Raw genomic sequence first — 19,218 nt, forward strand, 5'->3', positions numbered from 1 at the left:
AATTTAGTAAATTCACCGGAAGTTTCGGTGGGTATGCTAGTTCTGAACATCACATGCTAATGTAAAAAGCTGGTTTTTGATATAAATATTAACTTGATTGAACAAAACATGCATGTATTGTTTAACCTCTCTAGGGTATGTGGGACGAAATCGTCCCACCTACTCAACAGCCAGTGGAATCCCATGGCGCGTTATTCAAATACCTTAGAAATGCTATTACTTCAATTTCTCAAACATATGACTATTTTACACCATTTTAAAGACAAGACTCTCGTTAACCTGTTAGGGCTAGGGGGCAGTATTGACACGGCTGGATAAAAAATGTACCCGATTTAATCTGGTTACCACTCCTACCCAGTAACTAGAATATGCATATACTTATTACATATGGATAGAAAACACCCTAAAGTTTCTAAAACTGTTTGAATGGTGTCTGTGAGTATAACAGAACTCAAATGGCAGGTCAAAACCTGAGAGATTCCTTTACAGGAAGTGGCCTGTCTGACCATTTCTGGAACTTCTTTGCCATCTCTATCTTTTACTAAGGATCTCTGCTCTAACGTGACACTTCCTACGTCGTCCATAGGCACTCAGAGCCCGGGAAAAACCTGAATGTCGTCATCCCAGCCCCAGGCTGAAACACATTATCGCCTTTCTCAAGTGGCCGATCAAGGGACTCTGGGCTTAGGCGCGTGACCTGACCGCCCCCGTCTTTGTGATTTTTTCCTCTGTTTGCCGAAAAGGAGATTCCCGGTCGGAATATTATCGCTTTTCTATGAGAAAAATTGCATAAAAATTGATTTTAAACAGCGGTTGACATGCTTCGAAGTACGGTAATGGAATATTTAGAATTTTTTTGTCACGAATTGCGCCATGCGCGCGACCCTTCTTTACCATTTCGGATAGTGTCTGGAACGCATACGAACAAAACGCCGCTATTCGGATATAACGATGGATTATTTTGGACCAAACCAACATTTGTTATTGAAGTAGCAGTCCTGGGAGTGCATTCTGACGAAGACAACAAAAGGTAATCAAACTTTTATAATAGTAAATATGATTATGGTGAGTGCTAAACTTGCCGGGTGTCTAAATAGCTAGTCCGTGATGCCTGGGCTATGTACTTAGAATATTGCAAAATGTGCTTTCACCAAAAAGCTATTTTAAAATCGGACATATCGAGTGCATAGAGGAGGTCTGTATCTATAATTCTTAAAATAATTGTTATGCTTTTTGTGAACGTTTATCGTGAGTAATTTAGTAAAATGTTAGCGAATTCCCCGGAAGTTTGCGGGGGGTATGCTAGTTCTGAACGTCACATGCTAATGTAAAAAGCTGGTTTTTGATATAAATATGAACTTGATTGAACAAAACATGCATGTATTGTATAACATAATGTCCTAGGGTTGTCATCTGATGAAGATCATCAAAGGTTAGTGTTGCATTTAGCTGACTTCTGGGTTTTTGTGACATTATATGCTAGCTTGAAAAATGGGTGTCTGATTATTTCTGGCTTGGTACTCTGCTGACATAATCTAATGTTTTGCTTTCGTTGTAAAGCCTTTTTGAAATCGGACAGTGTGGTTAGATTAACGAGAGTCTTGTCTTTAAATAGCTGTAAAATAGTCATATATTTGAGAAATTGAAGTAATAGGATTTTTAAGGTTTTGAAAATCGCGCCACAGGCTTCAAGTGGCTGTTACGTAGGTGGGACGAATTCGTCCCGCCTAGCCCATAGAGGTTAATCTAACCACACTGTCCGATTTCAAAAAGGCTTTACAACGAAAGCAAAACATTAGATTATGTCAGCAGAGTACCCAGCCAGAAATAATCAGACACCCATTTTTCAAGCTAGCATATAATGTCACATAAACCCAACCACAGCTAAATGCAGCACTAACCTTTGATGATCTTCATCAGATGACAATCCTAGGACATTATGTTATACAATACATGCATGTTTTGTTCAATCAAGTTCATATTTATATCAAAAACCAGCTATTTACATTAGCATGTGACGTTCAGAACTAGCATTCCCACCGAACACTTCCGGTGAATTTACTAAATTACTCACGATAAACGTTCACAAAAAACATAACAATTATTTTAAGAATTATAGATACAGAACTCCTTTATGCAATCGCTATGTCCGATTTTAAAATAGCTTTTCGGCAAAAGCACATTTTGCAATATTCTGAGTAGATAGCCCAGCCATCATGGCTAGCTATTTTGAACCCCACCAAGTTTGGCCCTCACCAAACTCCGATTTACTATTAGAAAGATTTGATTACCTTTGCTGTTCTTCGTCAGAATGCACTCCCAGGACTTCTATTTCAATAACAAATGTTGTTTTGGTTCAAAATAATCCATAGTTATGTTCAAATATCCTCTGTTTTGTTCGTGCGTTCAAGACACTATCCGAAGGGTGACGCGCCCGATGCGTTTCGTGACAAAAAAATTCGAAATATTCCATTACCGTACTTCGAAGCATGTCAACCGCTGTTTAAAATCAATTTTTATGCGATTTTTCTCGTAAAATAGCGATAATATTCCGACCGGGAAACCCTGTTTCCGTTCAAAGACGGAAAAATAAAAACATGGTGTCACCTCGTGCACGTGCCCCAGTCTCATTGTTCTGTGATCGACCACTATCCAAATGCGCTACTGTTTTTCAGCCAGGGGCTCCAAAGGCATCATTCACCGGTTTGCCGCCTTCTGAGAGCCTATGAGAGCCGTAGGAAGTGTCACGTTACAGCAGAGATCCTCAGTTTTCAATAAAGAGAGTGTAGAAGCCCAAGAAATGGTCAGAGACAGCACTTCCTGTAAGGAATCTTCTCAGGTTTTTGCCTGCCATATGAGTTCTGTTATACTCACAGACACCATTCAAAAAGTTTTAGAAACTTTAGGGTGTTTTCTATCCAAAGCCAATAATTATATGCATATTCTAGTTTCTGGGCAGTAGTAATAACCAGATTAAATCGGGTACGTTTTTTATCCGGCCGTGCAAATACTGCCCCCTATCCCCAACAGGATAACATAATGTCCTAGGAGTGTCATCTGATGAAGATCATCAAAGATTAGTGCTGCATTTAGCTGTGGTTTTGGTTTTTGTAACATATATGCTTGCTTTGAAAATGGCTGTGTGATTATTTTTGGGAGGGTACTCTCCTGACATAATCTAATGTTTTGCTTTCGTTGTAAAGCCTTTTTGAAAACGGACAATGTGGTTAGATAAAGGAGAGTCTTGTCTTTAAAATGGTGTAAAATAGTCATATGTTTGAGAAATTAAAGTTTTTGCATTTTTGAGGTATTTGCAATTCGCGCCACTCTATACCATTGGATATTGGTGAGGCGTTCCGCTAGCGGAACGTCTGTCCCTAACAGGTTTTAACAAGGCACACATGTTAATTGAAATGCATTCCAGGTGACTACCTCATGAAGCTGGTTGAGAGAATGCCAAGAGTGTGATTTGTTTAACACTTATTTGGTTACTACATGATAGCATGTGCTATTTCATAGTTTTGATGTCTTCACTATTATTCTACAATGTAGAAAATAGTAAAAAATAAATAAAAAACCTTCAATGAGTAGGTGTGTCCAAACATTTTACTGGTACTGTATCACACACACACACACACACACACACACACACACACACACACACACACACACACACACACGGAAAGTGTTCAGACCCCTTGACTTTTTCCACATTTTGTCACGTTACAGCCTTATTTTAAAATGGATTAAATAGATTTTTTCCCCCCACATAAATCGAAACACAATACCCCATAATGGCAATTGTATTAAAAATAAAAAACGTAAATATCACATTTACATAAGTAAACAGACCCTCTACCCAATACTTGTTGAAGCACCTTTGGCAGCGATTACAGCCTCGAGTCTTCTTGTGTATGACGCTACAAGCTTGGCACACCTGTTTTTGGGAAGTTTCTCCCATTCTTCTCTGCAGATCCTCTCAAGCTCTATCAGGTTGGATGTTGAGCGTCAGGTGTGTTAGAGTTGTGCTGGTACGAAAGCCTGCACACATGCGGCCCTTGCTCTAGGACTATTTCCATTCAACTTATTTTAATTCAGTCACTGAACAGGTGTCCAAGGCGAAAGTACAGAACTCAAACTCCTTGGGGGGAGCTAGCAGACAGAGATACATTTGTGGAATAGAGTGGTGCGCAGAAGAGAGAAAGGGACCACATGAATGAGCAATTCCCAGAGCGTGTGACAGGCACAGATGGGGTCCTTGTGGTAAGACTGCAGTGGGTAATATGCATCTCTTATTCTAGATTTTATAAGAACAGATAAGATCAAAATAGATCCCATCGGAACGTGTGTGTGTGTGTGTGTGTGTGCCTGCCTACCTGCCTGTCTGCCTGTGTCTGCCTATCTAAATGTAAATACAATAATAGAATTTTAAAGAAGAATCAGGGTTCATTGTGTGTCAACAAAGACAGACTGATGGCATTGTTACATGAAATTACTGTTATCTGTGTGTTTTTATTCACAGCGATGACAATAGACTGGCAAGGGGTAGGGAGGGTAGAGAACACACAGCGCATCACATGGAACTGAGAGCGGGCGAGAGCGAGTGCATGAGTGCACAGTTATGCTAAAACACACTGGCTACCCAGGGAAGGTAACCCCACTATGAAACACTAAACCCAGTCATTACAGAACAGAGATGAACTACTGTAGTAAGGGGGTGCTAATGACAATAGGATGAACCCCCAAAGCGCACATGCACTCGCGCACACGTACTCTCGCACACACACACACACACACACACACACACACACACACGGAAAGAGACACTTACATGTTTTGACAGATTGGCGCTCTTTGAGTCGACATCGTACCTGGAGAAGAGAAGAGAAACACACTGTTAGAGGGGCATGGAGATGACAGCACTACGGCTGGGAGCAGCAGGTGATTTACAGAAGGGGACACTCAGTTAGACCGCTCCGTAAATGTATAAAGCAATGATGTCACGCAGAGTATCATTAAGTCTTCTTGTGCTTTTCAATCATTTTAGTATCCTGAAATGTCAAAGTGGAGGACTCCCTGGGTGTTTAAAACCTCTTTGGGCTAGGGGACAGTATTTTCACATCCGGATGAAAAGCGTGCCCAAAGTAAACTGCCTGCTACTCAGGCCCAGAAGCTAGGATATGCATATTAGTAGTAGATTTGGATATAAAACACTCTGAAGTTTCTAAAACTGTTTGAATAATGTCTGTGAGTATAACAGAACTGATTTGGCAGGCGAAACCCCGAGCACAGTCCATCCAGGGGAAAAAATGTTTTGAGCTCAATCTGTTTTCCATTAGTTTTCTATGGCAATCCCTTTTTAATAGAAATATGCTTGCAGTTCCTATGGCTTCCACTAGATGTCAACAGTCTTTAGAAATTGGTTGATGTTTTTCCTTTAAGAAATGAAGAAGTAGCCCTTTCCTTTCTGAGTGTTAAGCCAAGTGTACTGTTTGTTTGGTGCGCACGACCTGGAACTCGCTCCACTTTCATTTTATCTGCTATTGAACACAGTATATTCCGTCTTAAATTTTATCGATTATTTACGTTTTAAAATACCTAAAGTTGGATTAGGAAAGTTGTTTGAAATGTTTGGACAAAGTTTACAGGTAACTTATTAGATACTTTGTAGGCATGTTGGGCGAGTTGGAACCGGTGTTTTTCTGAATCAAACGAACCAAATAAATGGACATTTTGAAGATATAAAAAAGCAATTTATCGAACAAAAGGACCATTTGTGATGTTTATGGGACATTTTGGAGTGCCAACAGAAGAAGATCTTCAAAGGTAAGGCATGAATTATATCGTTATTTCTGACTTTTGTGTAGCACCTGCCTGGTTGAAATCTGATTTTCATGTGTTGGTATGCTGGGCGCTGTCCTCAGATAATCGCATGGTCTGCTTTCGCCGTAAAGCCTTTTTGAAATCTGACACTGTGGCTGGATTAACAAGAAGTTAATCTTTAAACCGATGTATACCACTTGTATGCTTTATGAATTCTTATGAGTGTTTTTGAATTTGGTGCGTTGCAATTTCACTGGGTGTTGTCAAATCGATCCCACTAACGGGATTGGCGCACGAAGGGATCCATAAGAAGTAAAGTGTTTGTGCGCTTGTGTTTGTATTCTTGTACCAATGCGGGTGTCTGTGTGAGCCAGTTTGGAAAGGGGGGTTCTTGTCCAACAGGGCTGCAATCAGCTGCAGATTCAGGAACCAATTCAAAGTAATTTCACAGTCCAGGTCATTTTACACAGCTACTAAAAATAGACGTCTATTTTTTAGGTAATATTTGAAAGCAATTTTATGGAGACTGAGCCTCACGTAGCTGTGAGAAAAGCAGTGGTACAAAGACCCACTATTGTAGCCCCTGTGGTTTTTCTGACAGTGAGAACCATTACATTCAATCGAAACAAACTACCAAGGAGAAAGGACCACTGCTTGTCAGGCCCTGGTTAAAGCTACAGTCCGCAATGTTTCCCCTATATGCTAAATCATGGCCACCACCGCACCAGAGAAATCTAAATGCGATTTTATTTATTTTAAAATCATTTTGGGGATGGTAAAAAAAAATTATGTCTACACTTAAACAACTAAAACCACATAGAAATTATGAAAAAAAGAAAATGGAGCAATGTATTTTTTAAGAAGATCACCTTTGAGAACTAACAATCACCAAAATAAAAATCGACTCAGGGAGAATCAACAAATTCCAAAAAAGTCATGGCATGGAGCCCCCATTGATTTTGTTAGTCATTTAGATAGCATAAGAACAACAAAATGGTCCCGTCACTTGTATACAGCTGAGACTATTGAAACATTGACTATTGAATAGCTTTCCAAATCCCAAACTGGAGCTTTAACAAAAAGGATGAGCAACACTGCTATACAACATCAGCCATAGAACAAAGGATCCATTTAAATCACATATTGGAACATCACTTCCCCACTATCACATTGGCCAGAAATAGACATAACTCTGTTGACAGAAAACATTATGTGTGCCTGAGGGGAAATTGTGTATTCAATCAGGCCAGTGTTTTCATCCACTATCATCTCTGTCAATGTTGTCTCAACAGGATGGCCTTACTCAATTACACACATCAAACAACTAGTAGGCTCTGATTCTGTTGATGGGAGATGAGAGGGAATATCTCTCTCTGTGTGATACTCGTGGGTCTCTGGGCTCTAGTCCTGTGCCAGCCCCCCCTAACACACACACACACACACACACGTCGCACATGGACATGCACGGACACACACAGACACACACGCACACACACACACACTCTCCCCGTCTAGCAAGCAGGACAGATTATGTGGCATACTGCCACTGTCAGTGAGATGGGATGGTGTATTTGTCATTCTGAGTGTATTGTCAGAATGAGCTCTGGGATGTTTGTTATGTAACTCACAAAGCACTGGAGGCACAGCAGCTCTAATGTTCTATTCCATTGAAACAGATCACTTACATCCATGAAAAAAGAATTTCCTGAGACACACAGCACAAAGGCATGTATTTTGTATTTATTCCGCCGCCAAAACAAATGCCCCACGACACCTAACACACACAAACGCACACTACCATGTGTGTGCATGCACATATTTGTCTATAGGTCTGTCCATGATGTACAGTATGCATACTTGTGTGCGTAGAGCTGTTACCATGACCGCCACACCGGCAGTCATGAGTCATGACCACAGTAGAATTCTACGTGACCGTTGAGGCAGGGTAATCTCCTCTTATGCACTCTGGACATGTGTTAGTAGTACCCAACTCTATAATAATCCTCAGGTCGCTAATGGCCGGGTACTCAGGACTCTATTGTCCCTCTAACCACTTTGACATCAATGCAAATGGCTTTGAAAATCACATCAAACACCTCTCATCAAAACAGTATCGTGCTTTTAAAACTCACCTCACTGTAATTGATCAATTTGAAGAAGTTCAACAACAGGTTCAAACTGAGTGAAAAACGTGATCGTTGTGGATCGCGGTTTCAAAGCCCAGCACAACAAAATGGACAGTGTTTTCTAAGGTGATGATTCATTCAAAACAACCATATGCATATGCATAGGCCTATACTGTATGAGTCCAAGCCTGAAAAAAAACTGAATTAAGATAATGATGTCGTTATACAATACATAGCCTACTGCATATTACACACAGCAAAAAAAACATTTAAAAAAAAATACTGATTTAAGACATCTTTGGTACATAATTGTTCTAGCCAAAACTAAACAAATTCAGAGTTACCCTACAATTTTTAATGGCCTAGTAATATTGGGCATTTTTTATATTTTTATAATTAATAGACATTACCTTTAGCTACAGAAAATCTCACCACCATGCGTTTCCATCTCCTCTCCTCTCCCTCTCAAATCATCAATAGCCTATAGCCGCATCGTTCAGCCCATATATTGTTTCATTTCGAATGCATTCTATGGTTGCCAAATAACTAAGTCTAGTGTATAGGACCTGCTTCAAATCATCACTTTTACTCTCAACATAGACGCTTCATATGCACACTCTCGTTCCGGAATTATTCAGCTATGTTCATATTATTTTTACTATAAAATCATATAATATAAACTAATGGTACAGGACTTAAGCATATCTTGCCTGCTAAATGAACAAGCCCACAGCATGCCGCATAGCCAGATAACATACAGTGGGACAAATCAAATTCTGTTCTTCTGAAATACATTTTCTTCATATCATCATGTTTCAGCAGACCGACCTTCCTAAAACAATGGATTTATTGTGATGGTGTATATTCAATTGATTTATTATAGTTTTTTTTAAATGTAGATGTTCCAAAGGCGAGCATCAGCAGCTTGTATGCGTGCACATGCTTGTGGTGTGTGTGTTTGTCTGTGTGTGTTAAGCCTCAGCTCTGACATTAACACAGCCTAGCAGCGCTCCATCACTCTCTTGTCCACCTCTCTCAGAAACCCATTCGACTAGAGTTCCACTCGCTTGCCTGGGAAAATTATATTTCAGACCAGGATAAACAAGAATGAAAAGCTGCCCTAACTAACCTTTAAACACAGGCTTCCACACAGTCAAGACACTCATAACATGAATGACAGAATATTATTACATGTCTACTCTGACACAAACCAGAAAGAACTAAAAGGAAGGAGAGAGAAGGAGACATGGGAAAAGAGAGGAAGGAAGAGAGAGTGATCAGTGGGGGTAGAAAGGGAGAGGAAAAAGAGGGAGGGAGGAGAAGGAAGAGAAAAAAAGAGAGTGAGCTATCTGAGCAGAGCACAGCCATCAGTGGAGGATGTAGTATGGCCTGATGTACACCCACATGCACACACACACACACACACACACACACACACACACACACACACACACACACACACACACACACACAAATCTTAAGCCTGAGGGGAAACACACACAGGTCGTGAACACATGCATCCCCCTTAACACACACTTTCTCTCTCGCTCTCTCACTCACACACAATTCATCCCAAAGGTGTTCAAAAGGGGTTGAGGTCAGGGCTCAATGCAGGCCAGTTCCTCCACACCAATCTCAACAAACCATTTCTGTATGGACCTCGCTTTGTGCACGGGGGTATTGTCATGCTGAAACAGGAAAGGGCCTTCCACAAACTGTTGCCATAAAGTTGGAAGCACAGAATCGTCTAGAATGTCATTGTATGCTGTAGTGTTAAGATTTCCCTTCACTGGAACTAAGGGGCCTAGCCCGAACCATGAAAAACAGCCCCAGACCATTATTCCTCCTCCAAACTTTAAAGTTAGCACTATGCAAGTAACGTCATTCATCACTCCAGAGAACGCATTTCCACTGCTCCAGAGTCCAATGGCGCCAAGCTTTACACCACTCCAGCCAACGTTTGGCATTGCGCATGGGTATCTTAGGCTTGTGTGCCATGGAAACCCATTTCATGAAGCTCCCGACAAACACTTGTGCTGAGTGTTGCAACCGAGGACAGGCGATTTTTACACACTACGCGCTTAAGCACTCAGCGGTCCCGTTCTGTGAGCTTATGTGGCCTACCACTTCACGGCTGAGCCATTGTTGCACCTAGACATTTACACTTCACAATAACAGCACTTACACTTGACCGGGGCAGCTCTAGCAGGGTAGAAATTTGACAAACTGACTCGTTGGAAAGGTGGCATCCTATGATGGTGCAATGTTGAAAGTCACTGAGCTCTTCAGTAAAGCCATTTATTGCCAATGTTTGTCTATGGAGATTGCTTGGCTGTGTGCTTGATTTTATACACCTGTCACAACGGGTGTGGCCGAAATAACAGAATCCACTAATGTGAAGGGGTGTCCACATACTTTTGTATATATCGTTTATTACGGTCCCAGTCAGGCCATTTCACATGGAGTAAATAGAGATTTGTGTATCATTCAATTAGTTGTGTGTATTCAGTTAGTTGTTTGTTAGTTAGCCGTGTCTCTCTCAGTAAAGGAATGTGTCTTTTACTGTATTAATTCACAGGCCCTAGTTGGTCTTTCAGTTGTCCTGACAATGGGCGCTGACACACACACAGCACTTAATTTTCTCTCTCGTATCGGTGAGAGTGCCCATGCGACCTCTTGACCCCTCGCATGTCAGAGAGAAATTTAAATACCTACTCTGACAGGATGACGAGGAGGGACACCGATTTACACACACACGCACGCACACAAACACAAGGCTGCACTCACACACACAAGTGTGCACACACACTTTGACAGGACACTAGGCAGGGACACCAATCCGTACTGACAATGCACACTGTAGATACACTCCTTTATACACTATACACACATAGCTACACAAAGGTAGTGAAAACGAAAGAGGCACATACAAATGTTTACTTACAGGTCAAATCTCAGATTCTGTCGTTCCTCAAAGAAATAATCCAAGATGAATTTACGAACAAACTCTGGGTTGAGAGTGTTTTCAATCACCTCTGTCCTTCCAAACTTTAGAGAGAGAGAGAGAGAGAGGATGAAAAAGTTGAGGGTCAAAGGCATGCAAGATATTTCCTTCGGTTGAATGTGGGTATTTGACAGACTACATTCGTGACATACAATTTCTAATGGAGAGAGAAACAAATTGACCGCTCCAAAAATATCATGGTGCATCTCAATTTCAAATGAATGAAATATTGAGAATTCATTACTTGAGAGTGACATTACCGATGTCAGAGGCTGCCTCCCAAATGACACACTGTTTCCTATATAGTGCAATACTTTTGACCAGGGCACGTATGTAGGTAATAGGGTGCCATTTGGGACACAGTCAGAGTAATACCTAACACAGCTATCTATAGGGGTTATATGGATCCGATAGGGGAAAATATGCAGAGATGGGGTTGAGGATTCATTTCATAATGTACATGTATGTATGTATGTATGTATGTATGTATGTATGTATGTATGTATGTATGTATGTAAGAATAAGAATAACAGTTACATGTAGTGGAGTTACTTTTAGTCATTTCCATATTAATTCAACATTTACCATTCATTTCATAATGTACATGTATGTATGTATGTATGTATGTATGTATGTATGTATGTATGTATGTATGTATGTATGTATGTATGTATGTATGTATGTATGTATGTATGTATGTATGTATGTATGTATGTATGTATGTACGTACGTACGTATGTACATTGAGGTTTGAGTGCCAAAGATCATGTTGAATATCAGGCCTTTTCAATTCAGTATCTGGTGTACTGTGTAGGCTAACTGAAGGGGACTTACCTCTCTCCACTCTTTATTGCCAATGCCTTGTGTGTACAGAACGCATACTAGATGAAGAGGGAGAAACACAGAAGAACAATGTTAAACAGGGGACCCTGCATGACCTTTTGAGTGTGAGGAAAATGCATTACAGGGTTACAAACATTATAGGAGGAATATTTTAACAACAACACCATAATGCTCTAGTGGGAAAAAAACTGAGCTCATTCATGGTGCACGTATTTCAGTAGGGTTTTGAGAATGCACAGCATAATAAACTCCTGTTAAGGTAGTGGTGCGCCCTCACACACACACACACACACACACACACCTACATTATTTAATCACTTACTCGGCAGCCCCGAGGAGAGCTGAAGCCAGTTATCCTCTGTTCATATGCTTGTTACAGAGGGAAGAGAGGAATGTAGCAAACATAAGAGCAGCCTTTGTCCCGCCATCACTGACATCTCTCTCACACTCACTCTCTCCCCGTCTCTCGCTCTCCCCTCTCTCTCTACCTCACTCCCACTATCTCTGGATCTCTCTTTCTCTCCTTTTCCATTCCTTTTCAAAGGCATGGCCAAAGAGATATATGACCCCTAAGTCTCACCTGAGACCTGGGAAGAAAAGGCCAAAGTTGTCCTTCTGCCCCCCTATCTGTCCCCTGGCCCTGCCTGGCCCCTCTCGCTGCCCACTGAAGCAGCTTAATGCTGGGAGACTTGAGCAGCAGCACTCAGCATGATTAAGATGGCCACTCAGCACAAGTGCCTCCTTACATGAATGTATATGGCCCTGGACCTGGCTCATCATCATAAGCCTATCATTATTAGTCACAAAGCCTCCTTCTCCCTAATCTTCACCACAGATCCCATACATGAATATGAATAAATCTGCCTTGAGAATATGACCCGTGACATATGAGTGGAGTCACTTTGATTGACTAACGAGGCGTGAGAAGAAGGAAGACGCCCTGTTTCTATTTTGGGCTGGAGTTGTGGAGGAGGGGAGAATAGAGGGGGCGAGACTCAGAGACAGAATTTCGAGATGCTGAATATTGAGATCAAGAATGTCAAGACAGGCAGAAAAAGGAGACAAGCGGACAAAAGGCCTGAAAGAAAAGAAAAACAGAAAGATGAAGAGCATATGTGATGCGTTCTAACCAGAGAGAGAGAGAGAAAGAAAAACAGAAAGAGAAGAGAGAAAGAGAGCAAGTGAGAAAGATGGAGAGATAGAGAGAGAAGGTAAAAGTGCCACAACAATACACACATTACTGATTAATACACAGCCCAGAGTGATTCATCAGTAAATGATAACATAATAACATATACATACATACATACATACATACATACATACCAGTGGAGGCTGCTGAGGGGAGGAGGGCTCATAATAATGGCTGGAATGGAGTCAATGGAGTGGTATCAACATGGAAACCACGTCTCTGATACCACTCTATTGACTCCATTACTGCCATTATTATGAGCCCTCCTCCCCTCAGCAGCCCCACTGACACATACATACAACATTTGGCACCAACTCTCTTGCACTGGCTCTATGCACACTCACTTGACTCTCCCCACACACTCACAGATACTACACTGACAATCCAACACACACACACATACTACACTGACACTCCAACACACACACACAAGCTGCTGCTACTCTGTTTATTATATATCCTGATTTTACCCCTACCTACATGTACATACTGTATTACCTCAATTACCTTAACAACCTCTTACCCATGCACATTGACTTGGTACTGGTACTCCTTGTTATTGTTACTATTGTGTAACCATTTCCTTTTTACAGTATTTAGCAAATATTTTCCTTACTTTTTAACTCTATTGTTGGGAACAGCTCGTAAGTAAGCATTTCACTGTAAAGTCTACACCTGTTGTATTCAACCAATCACATTTGATTTGACATCCATAACATCACACTGATGTGAATAACATTTAAGAAGCATGGTTTTCCCAAAGCCTTATTAAATGTTCACGTGTTTCACGTGACCCTCCAGAAAACCATTAAGAAAAGACTGGGTTGTTCTGTCTGCGTGCTACGTGTTGCTTGTTATAAAGTATGTTTCTCTGTCTGCATGCTACGTGTTGCTTGTTCTACAGTATGTTTCTCTGTCTGCATGCTACGTGTTGCTTGTCCTATGTTGCTCTGCGTGTGCTCACTGCTCATTGTTTGTCTGTATTGTAATTGTTTTTAATAACCTGCCCAGGGACTACGGTTGAAAATGAGCCGACTGGCTAAAACCGGCACTTTTACTGATTGATTAATGTGCACTGTCCCTGTAAAAATAAAAAATTAACTCAAACGCAAATAAAGGAGAAGCCAAGGCTGGAGGGATGGAAGGAAGGGCCTAGGTATGGTGGTGAAGGAGTTGAGATATTTCAAAGTTAAACTAATGCAAAATTGTTCCTTGCTCATAAACGATGAAAGTATCAAGAACAGAAACACTATTGTCTGTATTCTGACCTTCTCAATTAAACAGCAGGGAAAACAAAGCACAACAGATCACGCCTACTGAATGGTTCTATATATTCAGACTAGTAATTTGGCTTTCAGGTCCTCTTCACACAATTACTGTAAAGATAAATGAAACATGTAAAAGTAGGGAGTGACTCACACCTACATGTGTAATCCATGTTGTATGGCATACTAATGTATACGAGTTGTATCCATCATAAGACAGATTGTTTGTGTGTGTTTTTGTAAGAGAATCATCCGTTGTCAATGTCATTCATCCAGCAATGGATGACTAACATTGAAAAGGCATTGGCTCCGATTCACGAAGTGCGTCGTTGGAAAGGGAGATACCTAGTTAGTTGTACAACTGAATGCATTCAACTGAAATGTGTCTTCCGCATTTAAACCAACCCCTCTGGGCATGTGTCGATAGTGATAGGGTTCGAAAAGAAAGGCAGCGTTGCTCTTGGGTCAGCTTTCCCCATTCAAATTTTAGCTTAACGTTATAATTATTTCATAATACTGACAACGTATCAGTTTCAAGAGAGATATTATCACCTATGGCTGCAAATATGGACATGGCTTATAATGCACACATTGTTGCACATAATGAAATATAATGAGGCAAGAATGACAGACACTATAGCTGTACAATTAGCAAAATATAACTAAATTGATTGAACATGAAATTGATTTCAATATGGTTGATTACACTTAGTGTAAAAAACATTAGAAACACCTGCTCTTTCCATGACATAGCCTGACCAGGTGAATCCAGGTGAAAGCTACGATCCCTTATTGATGTCACTTGTTAAATCCACTTCAAATCAGTGTAGCTCAAGGAGAGGAGGCAGGTTAAAGAAGGATTTTTAAGCATTGAAACAATTGAGACATGCATTGTGCATGTGTGCCATTCAGAGGATGAATGGGCAAGACAAAATATTTAAGTGCCTTTGAATGGGGTATGGTAGTAGGTGCCAGGCGGACCGGTTTGAGTGTGTCAAGAAGTTCAATTCTACTTGATTTTTTCACTCAACAGTTTCCCATGTGTACCAAGAATGGTCCATCACCCAAAGGACATTCAACCAACTTGACACAACTGTGGGAAGCATTGGAGTCAATATGGGCCAGCATTTCTGTGGAATGCTTTCGACACATTGTAGAGTCCATACTCCAACAAATTGAGGCTGTGTTGAGGGCAAAAGGGGTGCAACTCAATATTAGGAAGGTGTTCTTAATGTTTTGTGTACTCAGTGTATGTAGGCCTGTTTGTAGCCTATAGGCCAACTGTATTAATTGTTTAATGCAGTAGCCCACAGTTTGCATTTGAAACACCTTTTTATCCTTAGCTTGTGTAACAATTGGAAAGACATTGGCAACTTTGTATCAGCTGTCAAAGAGAGACAGATAAACATCTTGATTCTATGTTTAGCGGAGATCTTCTGTGTATAAAGTGACGCAGAAGGGCAAAAAAGCATCCAACGGCTCACTTAGCTGTTCTCCAAGTGGTCTGAAGCAGTCAGTAAATAACAAGTATTTTAAAGTTTTGGGAAACGGCTTTGAGATTTTGAGTGGGAATTGGTCTAAATGGATCGGGCTACATTTCTTAAAGTTTCTTAAAGAAGAAATATGAAAAGCATATACATAAGCACGGTAGTAATTGAAAGGGAACAGTTTGGAGATTATGGGAAAATTATTAGACCCAAGTTGAGAACCCAACAGTTCACTTGACACAAGACTGAATCCAAATATTACACTGTACATTTTATGTGATTTTATTTTTTGTACTTTTCGCCACATTTGTTGATAACGAAATCTGAAAATACTCTGGATACATTCAGTCAGATTATAAGAATATTCCTGAAAAATGTGGGGTAGGTGCAACATAAGATAAAGCAATGACAAAGGTTTGAGTGAGAGGGACTAATTGGTGTTTCCAAGCGGCCACACACCTCTCCAAAGTTCCTAAGTCATTTCAATGCACCTTTATGACTCAAAGAAGATTCTTCAACTATAATTTTTTTTTTTACACTTGTAGTTGTTTTGTTTGGAACACAACCCTGCATCCCCGTCATCACACAATTACTGTTGTTGTTGCTCCCGAGTGGCGCAGCGGTCTAAAGCACTGCATCTCACTGCACGAGGCATCACTGCAGCCCCTGGTTCAAATCCAGGCTGCATCACATCCGGCTGTGATTGGGACTCTGTGATTGGGAGTCCCATAGGGCGGCGCACAATTGGCCCAGCGTCGTCCGGGGTAGGCCGTCATTGTAAATAAGAATTTGTTCTTAACTGACTTGCCTAGTTAAATAAAAGTTACACATTACACAATCCAAAAACTGCCCATTTTAAATCACAATCTGGGTCAGGTGGGCATCATTTGAAAGCTTGTTCATTTTACTGTACAGCCACATTGTTCCAATTTAGGGGCTTTTCAGTGCCCAAATCTGCCATTTTCAACCCGTATATGGGTACGAGTGTAATGGGCTACCAATGCTAATACAAAGGTTCTAACAATGCTTTTGGGAAAATGGGCCCAGACAGAGAGAGGAGGTTGGATAGGGAGTGTGAGGATGGGTTAAGACAGGTTAGGTCTTGAATTAGGGTTGGGGTCAATTCCGTTTCAATTCTAGTCGATTCAGGAAGTACACTGAAATTCCAATTCTCTTCATAGCTTTTCAAGTAGGAAGAATTTGAATTGTTATTGGAATTTGGTAAACTTTCTGAATTGACTGGAATTGAAATTGACCCCAATCTTGCTGAACAGGATAGAATGCTTGTTGGAGATATTTTGGCTCATCAGGAGAGCCGGAGCTTCAGGAGCCCCCAGGCACACTCACACACTTACCATTTATACAGAAACATTGTTATGGAACAGATATTACAGTGTCATTGTGGAACAAACAAATAAACAGAAAACCATAGTGATCTTACTTGGGTCTGATTTGGAGAAGGTATCCATGTCCAGCAGATTTCTGTGAAGAGAAAACAAACAGGAGGGAGCGAGGAGTGAATAAGTAAAACTGACACCATGTTGCTTCGTTAAACACAACGAGACGCTGATTGGCTCATTAAGGCTCTCGTTAGTTAAGGCAGGGAACACCGTTGGGGATAGATACAGGATACAAGCGTGACAGACAGGACTGCGTCTCAAATGGCAACCTATTCCCTTAATATTACACTACTTTTCACCAGAGCCCATTGGGCTCTGGTCAATAGGGTGCCATTTGGGAAGAGAAACATGAGTGTCATGCTCTGATTGGCTAGCAGATGAGGCCTGTAAACGAGGGATTGCTGTAGCAGCCGTTACAGAGCGGAACGGGGCTCGTCTTCTCAGGCTAATTACCAGACAGAAAAAGATTAAGGTAAGGGAGAGAGGCGGCCATAAAATGCACACTGACAGTGCTGCTTAAAAGCCCCATCCGTTATGATCAGTAACACCTTCTATATCATGATACTCAGAAGGGGGTTTATAATGAAGGCATCATCAGTGATCAAGAACACCTCCTGTGCACCTCCCTTGGGATGGGGCCGCCTTTCAACCCCCTAGTCCCAACCCCTACAGAATCATTCAATTAAACTAATAATTTACATTAAACAGACAAACTACCCCTAAGCCCCTACCCATGAAAACCTTCAAACCCCACTGGAATCAATGACTCATTTACAAACAAAATAACCTTAACCCCCACCAGCCTTGAAATGCTAACTCCAGAACCAGAGACAGATCTTACACCAGTCATAAAGCATTTATACTTCACTCTGGGGGTTGGAGAATATTCATCAAATAGGGCTGGGAAGATTGACTAATTTAAAGCAGGGGATTTGGGTAATACAGTTACCTCTAATATAATTGAGCTGTTTTTCAGTGAATTTGCTGGAGTGATTCCGACACACATCCATTCATCCTATAAGGTCAGGATTGAATGAAGGAACGGGGGGGATGGATGGAGTGAGGGAACGAGAGATGAGATACAGTAAGTGACTTCTCTGCCAGGGCTTGGAAACATTAATGGTTCTGCAGGGAGAGATAACTACCCTTCTCTCCTCCTGACCTGCTGGTTCATGTCCCATTGAACTATCCCTGACACTTACTGAGCTGTATAAAGGTGATGAAATGTCAGGAAATTCTGACATGTTCCATTTTATCCCGTTAAAGCCCAGGGATCAGCAGAGGCTTTGGTCTGCTGTTGGACAGGAGGGAACACTGATCTGACTGTGTCCGTGCCTTCTAGAGGTCGACCGATTTATGATTTTTCAACGCCGATACCGATACCGGTTATTGGAGGACCCAAAAAGCCGATACCGATTAATCGGCCGATTTTATTATTTTTATAATGACAATTACAACAATACTGAATGAACACTTATTTTAACTTAATATAATACATCAATAAAATCTATTTGGCCTCAAATAAATAATGAAACATGTTCAATTTGGTTTAAATAATGCAAAACTAAAAAGTGTTGGAAAAGAAAGTAAAAGTGCAATATGTGCCATGTAAGAAAGCTAATGTTTAAGGCCCTTGCTCAGAACGTGGGAACATATGAAAGCTAGTGGTTCCTTTTAACATGAGTCTTCAATATTCCCTGGTAAGAAGTTTTAGGTTGTAGTTATTATATTATTATAGGAATTATAGGACTATTTCTCTCTATACAATTTGTATTTCATACACCTTTGACTATTGGATGTTCTTATAGGCACTTTAGTATTGCCAGTGTAACAGTATAGCTTCCGTCCCTCTCCTCGCTCCTACCTGGGCTCAAACCAGGAACACATCGATAACAGCCACCCTCGAAGCAGCGTTACCCATGCAGAGGAAGGGAAAAAACTACTCCAAGTCTCAGAGCGAGTGACGTTTGAAACGCTATTAGCGTGCACCCGGCTAACTAGCTAGCCATTTCACATCGGTTACACGCGCCTAATCTTGGGAGTTGATAGGCTTGAAGGGGTGGGTATAATTTGTGGAA

General features: G+C 41.0%; 1 protein-coding gene across 4 annotated transcripts in view; it reads right to left on the reverse strand.

Annotated features, from left to right (window-relative positions):
* The window catches only part of LOC106609114 (copine-8), a 129,487-nt gene that overhangs the window by 81,813 nt on the left and 28,456 nt on the right, over positions 1-19,218 (reverse strand). For all 4 annotated transcript variants that reach the window (XM_014207544.2, XM_014207548.2, XM_014207545.2 and 1 more), the window contains exons 2-5: positions 17,182-17,222; positions 11,788-11,834; positions 10,894-10,997; positions 4,832-4,871 (exon numbers count right to left, since the gene is read on the reverse strand). In XM_014207544.2, coding sequence (XP_014063019.1) covers positions 4,832-4,871; positions 10,894-10,997; positions 11,788-11,834; positions 17,182-17,222 — 232 coding nt within the window. The remainder of the gene's footprint in view (positions 1-4,831; positions 4,872-10,893; positions 10,998-11,787; positions 11,835-17,181; positions 17,223-19,218) is intronic.

This window comes from Salmo salar, chromosome ssa07 (genome assembly GCF_905237065.1).
Source record: "Salmo salar chromosome ssa07, Ssal_v3.1, whole genome shotgun sequence".
NCBI lineage: Eukaryota > Metazoa > Chordata > Actinopteri > Salmoniformes > Salmonidae > Salmo > Salmo salar.